The 10223-nt window shown below is 40.2% G+C and overlaps 1 protein-coding gene across 1 annotated transcript in view; it reads right to left on the reverse strand.

Moving 5' to 3' along the window:
* Nucleotides 1-10223, reverse strand: part of apba2b (amyloid beta (A4) precursor protein-binding, family A, member 2b) — a 78796-nt gene that overhangs the window by 17867 nt on the left and 50706 nt on the right. The window contains exons 5-7 of the mRNA XM_013908477.1: nt 6495-6575; nt 5195-5234; nt 4576-4721 (exon numbers count right to left, since the gene is read on the reverse strand). Of these exons, the coding sequence (XP_013763931.1) occupies nt 4576-4721; nt 5195-5234; nt 6495-6575 (267 nt within the window). The remainder of the gene's footprint in view (nt 1-4575; nt 4722-5194; nt 5235-6494; nt 6576-10223) is intronic.

Here is a 10223-nt window from a genome sequence, read left to right on the forward strand (position 1 = left end):
CAGGAGAGGACACGAGGTTCTTTCTATGTGTGGTTTGCGTTAAGCCGACAGTCTCCATTTCAGTGTTTAAGGTCGGTTGCTATAGTGCTATTCATTCGGTTCACAAGGGATAAATGAATTATATAATGAAGGGCCAATCGAGGGAAATCACTGAGAGAAAACGGCTGATTTGCTGCAGTCGGTTGGAGAAGATTTTGTGCAGGCAGACAACTGTGTGGCAAAGAGCGAGTGATAAAAGTGCACATGGACAGTCATGCCAGCGACACAGTTCTGTAAATTGCACTTCATGGTTGCGATGATGACATTGTGGGCAATGTTTACAGCAGCTCTGCCTGTTCAACCAAGGTCTCAGTTCCTAGGCTGTAAACAACCTTCTTTCTTTAGTGAAATCTGCTGATTGAATGACACGTTTAATTAACACACTGTAAGAGACCTTTGTGTCAGTCATGTCTTCACTTCTTGAAAAGCGGTTTAGGGATGCTGGGTAAGGATGCAGGGGGTAGGACTCCCTTGCAGTACCTGCTCTATTCACACGCAGGCTTTGTAGTGTAGAGCTGGCAGAATGAAGTCTGTTTAATGTTGAGTCTGACTGATCTGGACACATGCTGGTCTATCACATACTGCCTCTCCAGGTGATGCCTCGAAAAATTCAGGCCTTCAGGGCATGTGTGAAACCCACTGTAACTCTTTCAGAAAGACTGGCCGACAACACTGAAGATTCAACTTTTTTTTAATAGATATTCTATTAAAAATAACTAAAGGAAATCAACTAAACATTCATTCGGTAGCTTTTCCAAAATTTGTACAGTCATAAACAAATGTACACCCATTAACTTTTGTATTGACGTTTTCACACTACATTTTTTTCATATTAACACTTACACATTTCTAGCAATGCTCAGGAACATTTTGATATGTATTAATATTTTTGCACTGCTAACTCTCAACCCTAAGCTAATCTGAAGAACACGACAATAAGGATAGGGCTGAGGGCTATGCGACATAATTAGTGTTCTGTCTTAACCCTTTATAGGGCAAGGAAGCTTAAATGCTAACTAAATGTTAACTTAAACTGACATCAAAACTGGCTTTCTCACGCCTCACTGTGAAGTTGTAAAACTACATGGATAAAACAGAGAGAATGAGGAGGAACTTCTCCCCCCGGGCTATTCGGGCCCTGAACCAGGTGTAGGACTGGACTCTTTGAATTTGGATTTCTCCTAACCGGTCAGCAAAGATCCGACAATGTGACAAATAGGGATGTTATTGCATCTGATCAATCAGCAGTCCTCTTCCTGAATTTGGGAAATTGGGTTTATTAGCACAAGACATGAGAAGTCCATTTTTAGACATACACCAGTCTAGTGAACCATACTTGTGTTAACTCTAAAACGAATCCTTATCATAAATGACAATAGTAGTCAATAATATATTGGATGTTACCACAGGAAATTTAACTAACTTATAGGCATTTTCAAGCTATAAATGGTAACATATGTGATTTTGTTCGTTTATGACCTTATAGCAGTTTTTAGTATACTTCCCGATTGCATATATTTGTTTATTTTTACTGTGCATGTTATTTACTGTTAAATCAATTCAGTAATTCAGTGATGTGGATTATTTCGTTTTGATTCAGCGACATATAAAAAGACTAAGGGCTACTAACAGTAGTTATAATGTTATTTTTTGGCTCAATACTGGCTCAGAAATATACTCTCTCTTCTCCCATGCACATGTCTATTTATTAAGCCTGCCCATTAAGTACCATGACATAGGATAGCACAGCATCCATATGAGTCTGTACACATGCTCAGCTCAGTGAATGAGCTGAAATGAACCTAAATATTTGAAGAAAAGTATAAATGTTTAGCCATATTGTCTTTTTAGATATCAATGCCACCTCACAGCAGCTTCACCGAGTACCATGAAGCAGCAGGCTGTGACTACACTTTGATATGTGTGTTATATTTGTGAAACATGTCAGCGCAGTCAAGATACATACGTTTTCCTTTGAGTTTATGTGTGTTTTCCCTATATTTTCATATACAAACCTTATGGAAACTCTAATTATGTAGGATTGTCCCTTAATAATTACATGAACAAAATTATATGTTTGTTTATTTCACACAAGCATAAGAAACCTGCAAAATGTGGCTAAAACGGAGACAATACAACCAATATGAGAAGCTTAAACAGACTTTGGTCACACGTCGATTAACAAGACTTATTTCAGCATGTAACTTTCTAAAAGTAGACCACTACAGAGGCGGTCATTCAATATTTAGAATAACATCAAAGCTTGTATTCACACGAGAGGGAGATAAAAGAGGCCGGTGCTCGGTTAGCAACTACGCACCAGAACGTTAGCACTAATGTCATCTTGTCACGACACGAGATGACATCAGTCACCTGGCAGAGGGACTGCGAGCCCAAAACAGATAAATGTGACCAGAACCATAAGTCTGACAGTCTAGTTTGTCATAAGAGATGTTTTATCACAAGAGCTCTGGACAGTGATGAAAAGCTTCTCCAAACTAACATCAAATGAGCCTCTTTGAGCTGCACTAGCACCATCCACAGCACTTTTCTGAAACATCATTTTTGTAATGATATTAGTGAACAGCAGGGAGGCTCACATGCCAGAAGCCCCATTATCCAGTCGGCTGTGACGAACACACGTGCCCTGAAGTCTAATCTGGCCAAGTTTTTCAGCTGCCCTAAAAGACCACTGATGCTTAATACATGACTATACTGCTTAGAAAAAATAATTAATATCCATGTACTGTATATTTCATTTGGAAGTTTGTGGGTATGAGTTAAGAAATAATGTCATAGCTGTTATAAATGACTAAATATAACAGAATATTCTGCAGTACCAGGATTTTGTTTGTGTTTTCCCATTCTATGCATGTACAGTAATGTGAAAAATGACACTGTATCAGGAATACACTCTCTGTATTAGTCATGTAATGCCACTGAGTGTTCCTGTAAGGCTTCTATGTCCTTTTATATGTCTTTAGGTACATTTGAATGTTTCTGGTGCTGCTTAAACAACAACAGAATGATGGCACATCTGTTAGAAATTAGAGAACCGTCACTGAATAAAAAGCTCCGTCCGAAGGGAACGGCCTCTCAGCAGCTTCCTACTGGAGGAACTGTTTATTCAACTAATACATATTTCCAGATACTTAGGATCACCGGCAGTACTTCCTGGTGACTTGGGACTACCGCAACCTCACTGCTGCTACTAGTGCTACTTCTCATCATCAATATTTGTTGAAGTTACAAATGATGTGGCTGACTACCCAACAGGGCAGCTGTAAATTACAACCCATGACCGACCCAGCTGGCTCTGATATTCACAGTTCTTCAGACTCAATTAGGGACTACAAAGCATTATGGAACCAGAGGAAAAACACTTTGCAACCAAAATTAGTCTTTAATGTTGTTAGGGCTGTCACGATGTGAGATTTTCCCTACATAATTATGTTAGCCATAGGAAATATTGCAAAAAATAAAGAAAAAAAGAAATGAAACTGGTCCCTGTGGTTTCTGTGAAACTTATTTGCTCTTTGTTATTTCCTTCCTCTGCCTTCTGTTACAATGATTCGTGTCTTTTTTTACTTTCTATTTAACTTTGACAGCTGCATTTTTACTCCTTTGTGATCGTCCGCATTATCCCCAGAGTTTTCCACGTACTTCTCATCATTCAATCAATTCTCCGTGTATATATAGCCCTCTTAAGCCTTGCTATCGGTTCACTCTGTCTCCCTCTGTGTCCTCTCCTCAGCATACCTTAGCATACTTAGCTCTATTTATTGCTGTGCTTTGTGGATCTGACACAGAGGCTATGTGAACCATGTGGGTGCAGAGAGGAGGTGGGTTGCAATCTTTTTTTTTTTAAAAAAGAAAAAAAAAGGATAAAGCCATTAGTAATCTAACAGAAGCAACAAACTGTGTAAATGTCTTCGGAACATCTGAAAAGATTATTCTGTTGTCTCTAATAAGGCAAATAACAAGCCTAAACCAGCCTGACCAAATGTCACTGACATGTGCAGTGCTCAGTTTGCACAGCTAGAACAGAGCAGCAAACTCTTGTAACTCAATCGAGCCAGCTGGAAAGTGCAGAGCACAAGGCGCAGGGCACAGTTGCACATTTTAAGAGGCTAGTATTAAGAAAGCAAGGAAAAGCAGTAACAAGGGCAGACAACAAATTGGTAATTAAATTAAGAATTTAACTCCAGCCTGCTCATCTCCAACTGCTTCACTTAACAACCCAACAACAGCCTGACTCCAACTGTGTAGGTGAGCACAGATTAAATTGGAGAGTTGCAATAAACTCGACTCTTGAGCTGAATCATGGCTGTGCTGCCACTGGGTTGTTATCATCATGTTGTCATATCCGTGTTTCTGACATGATATTGCTATTTCATATTATTTACTATCACCAGTATATTGTGACACCTATATTGTGAAAGCACAAGGAAGTGTGATTGTCTGTATGACTCAGAAATGCAGCGGTAACTGTGTCTTCGTATGTGAATCGGTGCACGAGTGGGTGTTTTTGAGTACCTTGACCCTGCTGACGGCCTCCTGGGCCTGCATCATTCGGATGTTCTTGGAGGGGTTCCTCTCAGACAGCAGCTGAGTGGAGCCCAGGTAGTTAGCAGCAAAGATAATCCCATCAATCAGGTCTTCTGGCTCACAGGGTCCTGGGACTGAGCCAGGGAGAGGCAGAGAGGATGGTGATTAAGAGGGAGACAAAGGGAAAGACAAAGCATGTTTAGACTGAAAGGGTGGAGCGTGCAGCGGAGAAGGTATTTTAATTACTGCAGTCAGTGTGCTGCGTGAAGAAAAAGAAGCCAAACACTGGAGATATAGTGATAAACGGCTGGATAGGCCTCAGCAGTGAAATGGCCACCGGCTGTGAGCTAATGGAGGTGCAGTGCTAACAGGAGCTGTGATTAATCTGCATCTGTGATATCCTGTGATATCTAGATGTGGACTCTCAGACACCCACTTTGGAGCACAATGTGCCACCATGATCTGATGGCAACTAAAGCCTTTTAAAACATACTGTTAGCCCTAGATCATGCCCAAAGGCAGGGAAGTAGTGTAACTTATTGTGATTACTTGGTTTTTATTCCAAAATTTGAATTTCACCACCAAACAGATGTGCAGATGAACTTACCGTCGACAAAGCTGGGGAAGGATGCGACCTTCTTTGTAGGCTGGAAGACAGAAACAGGTAATAGCAGATAAATGTTAAGAATAGACTTACAGTGAATTACATACTGTACTTCTCTGCTGTTTCAAAATAAACGTGCTAAACTTCAAATTCTTTAAATAAACTTGACTTCAAATATGCCATAATGAAAGACACACTAGCAAAGCAAGGCTTTCACAATAGTTGAAAGACCAGTGACGCCAAATTTACAGAATTATTCCTTTCATAGACAAAAACTATGATGAAATGTATTTACACAATCATCAACAAACAAAAACGAGATGAAAATGTTCTGCAGAGACGAGATCCAATCAGAACTAATTAAGTTGTGCAGAAAGGCGGGACGAGTTGGGAAGTGATCCAATCAGAAGTAAGATCCTTGTGCGGTAAGGTTAAATGTGAACATTTGATCTGCCGCTGGGGAACAGTACAACTAGTTCCTCTTCTCCACACATACAGACACCCTTTGCGTTTGATGTCAAGGAAAATAATATGATTAGTAAACCATGTGGAGCAACTCTCACCAGTAATAGCATGGCAAACTGAAGTTTTAGTCTATTATAATTATGACATTTAGTCAAATAAAACTAGACTGAAACTAAAAGAACTTAGATGCCTAAATTATGACTGCAGCTGCACGACATTTTAGTCACAAGACTATGACTAAAGCTAAATCAGAATTTGCTGTCAAAATGAACACTGACACAGATAAAAGCATTTAAACCTTGCAGCTCCAGAATCTCCACGTGCCTGACTTGCTAAAAAGCACTATGGAAGCCGGAAAAGCCCGACTGCAAAGAGATATCGTATCCACGAGGGATGAGGAAGCTTTAGATGGCCACAGGGAGATTCATGAGATTCAAACACTGATCCTGGTGATACCACTGAGCCTTCCCTCCATATTCAGAGATTCTACTCCCCTCAAGGACAAGGAAGTAAGGGTGGAGGGAGGGTGGTGGGAGGGTGGAACGGGGGCATCCTCCCACCGCAGACGTCTCGATGAGAAATGGCTCTCATAAAACCACAAGCAGAATGCTAGTCAATTATCAGGATGCTATCATGCCGAAAGCAGAGGACATGAGCTGAGGTTGTAATTACACAATTACTCATTTACTTAAATGGTCACACACACACATGCACGCACAAACATAACCATATGGATGCACGCACACATAAACAACAATATATCCTGTGCAAACAACCTCGGGGCAGATAAATGACAAAGAAGGAAATGCTGCGACAGGATATCCAGAGAACGTCTTACCTCTGGTACGTTGTTGTTCTCCAGGGGGACGTTGAGGTCGGACCGCTGCTGTTTTCTGGGTTGCTCTGCGCCATTGCTCACCTAGCATGCCAACACAGAAGAACAGGTGCAATGAAATTACAATGTGCAGGAAACTGAGGTTTTTAATGTGTAGCCAGCACTGTAACCAACAAGGTGAGTCAAAATGCTGTATCCAAGTCTCTTTTTGTGTACTTGTTTGAAGTTTTAAGCCACAAATACTACTGAAATTAAGCCCCAACGCCCCCTGATGCAGGGGCAAAAGGCAGGAGATCAGTTAGGCTTGGGGCTTAAGAGGTTAAGAAAACAAGCAGTATCGGTTCAAACCACTGGAATATAGTTCAGTTTGGTCTTTTAACAGTCTGCTCTTTTGTCAATTACACAATACATCCAATAGATGCCACACAGATGCATATTTTAAATGTATTTCATATTTTAATGATGGATTAATTATTTAGAGTCTATCATCACATTCAGTATTCTTCTTCTTCTTCTCCTTTCAGCTACTCGTTTTAGGATCATCTGCCTCCATCTCATCGTATCCTTAGCATCCTCCTCTGTCACACCAGCCCTCTGCATGCCCTCCTTCACTACATCCACGAGTCTTCCCTGTGGTCTTCCTCTATCCCTCCTGCCTGGCAGCTCCATATTCAACTGTCCAGTATATCCAATATCCCTCCTCAGCTCATGTCCAAACCATCTCAGCCTTGCCTCTTTAACTTTGTCTCCAAACCGCTCACCCTGAGCGGTCCCTCTGATGTACTTATTTCTAATCCTCTCCTTAGGTCCTGTGGGTCTTCATTCAGCTCGGCCCACTCCAAATCTGCCTCCTATCACTTTATCAGTGCCAATGTCTCCAAACCATACATCACAGCAGGTCTCACTACAATCTGATAAAACCTTCGCTTTCACTCTTGCAGCTATCCTTCCATCACAAATCACCCTGAAACTTGAATCCACCTACTCCACCCTGCCTGCTCTCTCTTTTCCATCTCTCTTGTGCACTGTCCATTTCTTTGGATGGTTGACCACAGGTATTTAAACTTTATGAATGAAAATTTCTTTTTCTGTTCTCAGACATGTTCAAAAACTGGAGCATCATTGAGTGATGATGGCATGCGTCTTTCAATTATTCAGTGCAGCAGTCAGTATAGCCAGAACCATAACTTAGTAGGATGGAAAACACCCTTTCATTCCCCTGGATGCCCATTTTGCAGTCCACAATGGCTCATTAACATTTAATTGTATTAGTGGCGCAAATAAAATCCTCCTTCCAAGAAATCCCCCCCACTCCTCCTCCACAGCAAAGCAGTAAAGAAATGTGAAATTCAGAGGAAAAGCCCATGCTGTCATGCAGCTGCATAGCCTCCTTTGCGAACAGAAAAGCAGACATAAAGTTCTAATCAGTATTCACTGTGCCGCCCAACTCAGTTGTGCAAACAACCATTAAATTGATGAGATTCATGTTGTTGTTGGGAGGGATGGAATGCCAAACTGTGATGGTCTACAAAACTACATTTATGAGCAGCATCCCAAGTGAATCCAGCCCACTGTACATTTTACAAATAGCCTTTATGTGCAACTGAACCATCAATAAATCAGCACTGCTTCAATCATCAGTGCAAATAGCATTCACAAGACACACACCAAATGATTGGCAGCTTCTGCTAATGTGTGCATATGTACAAGACAGGACTCACTTATCCAATCACCCTCAAGTCTGAACTAAAATTAGGAGACATCCGCTACTTTTCTATAAAGTATCTTCAGCTAGAAGCAACATATCACTCAGCTGTCTTCAGCGATAATTACCTTTATCAGGCTGTGATGAATGCTCATCAGATTAACACATAATGCCACGCACATAAAATAAAATGTAAAAAGCATTTCAAGTAGTCTCTCTGTGATGTCCAGCTCCATATTTTTGCTACTAGATTAGTTCTAGTTCTAATTTATTTATCTAATGTTGCTCCATGCAGATCTTCTGATTGGCTGCCACACAGAAGGTTTGCACATTAGTTGCATTTTCTGTGCTTAGACAGGGGCATTTGTCTTATTACCAGATTGAGAATATCTGCTATATCTGACATTATAAAGAGACAACAGCAGAAAAAACTGGGATTTCAATATTTAACACCCTGGATTTGAGATACGAGAATTTGCCACAGAACCACCAAAAAAAACTTGTGAGACATTTCACTATTTCATGAACTTGCTGACAGCAACAACTATCAAAAAACTTGGGATTGGGAAACAAAAGGCTAAAAAAAAATCAAAATCAGGCAGCACTGCATTAAAAACAGGCCTGATTCTGTCATGGAAAACACTGCATGGGCTCAGGAAGACTTCCATAAATCTCTGTCTGTTAACACAGTTCAATGTGCCATCCACAAATGGAGGTTAAAGCTCTATGGTGCAAAGAAGAAGCCATCTGTGAATATGGTCCAGAAATATCACCATCTTCTGGGCCAAGGCCCATTTAAAATGGACTGAGGCAAAGTGGAAAACTGTTTTGTAGTCTGCTGAATCCAAATTTGAAATTCATTTACAATACATGGACTCCAAGTCCTGCAGAGCGAAGAGGAGAGGCTCCATCAGGCTTGTTATCAGCGCTCGGTTTTAGAGCAACATGGTGTTTTTTTTTCCCAGGAAAACCCTTAAATGTTTTATCAAGACAATGCAAAACATGTACTCCAGCTATAAGAACAGCAAGGCTTTGTAGTAGAAGAGTCCAGAATGAAATGGCCTGCTTTCACTCCAGATGTTCCATCAACACAAACATTTGAAGCATAATGAAATGAAAAATACTACAAAGAAGAGCCAGGACTGTTGAACAACTAGAATCCTATATCAGACAAAAACGGGACAGCATTCCTCTCCCAAAAATCCAGACACTGGTCACCTACACAGATGGAAACGTGGCCATGTCCAAACCTTTTTAGGTGTGTTGTTGACATCAAATTAAAAATGAGCTAATATTTTTGCTGAAATATTAAAATGTTTAAACATTTGACATTTTTTTCTGTGTTGTATTGTGAATAAAATCTAGACTTATGAGATTTTGTAATTATTTTCTTATGTTTTATTTTTATTTACTTACAAAGCGTTTTGACTGTTTTAGGTTGGCTTTGTATTTATGACTGAAAATGAGAGAACACATATAGCTAATTGCAATACTACTTGTGTACAAGCATAGTCTTTAAACACTGGCCTTTTTAAGAAAAGCTTTGGATCCACCTAAATAAACTCTGCTAAAATCGCACCATTATTAATGTGAAAATGGCTTCTTTTAGTGAATCAAACACCAAGCTCTAAAAAACCCAACTGGATTGCTTTACGGTAGGAAAAGGAGCCCAGAATAAATTTTAAGCAAGTAAAAAGAAAAGTAACCGAGAAAGGTTATTGTGAGAAATTCTGTTTGCAAAATGTCAAAGCTGAAAACACATCAGCACAGCATCGTTTTGTGTATACTTGTATTTGTGTGTAGATGACCTCCCTGAACAGTCTTGTAACTCTTCAGTTAACATGATCTTTTGGCTCCACATTGTGCAAAACACATCTTTTTTTAAATTCACTGTTGTCCCGGTCTAGTTTAGGGTCATTCTGAAGTGGTGCACAGAGAACATTTCTTTGAATAAGAGAGAACAAAATGACCGAATTATCTCAGTGAGCCTGGGAGTCATCTCCATCTGCACTTAACTGTTTTTTTTT

Source organism: Pundamilia nyererei, unplaced genomic scaffold (genome assembly GCF_000239375.1).
Source record: "Pundamilia nyererei isolate P.nyererei 1_Seehausen unplaced genomic scaffold, PunNye1.0 scaffold00011, whole genome shotgun sequence".
NCBI classification, from domain to species: domain Eukaryota; kingdom Metazoa; phylum Chordata; class Actinopteri; order Cichliformes; family Cichlidae; genus Pundamilia; species Pundamilia nyererei.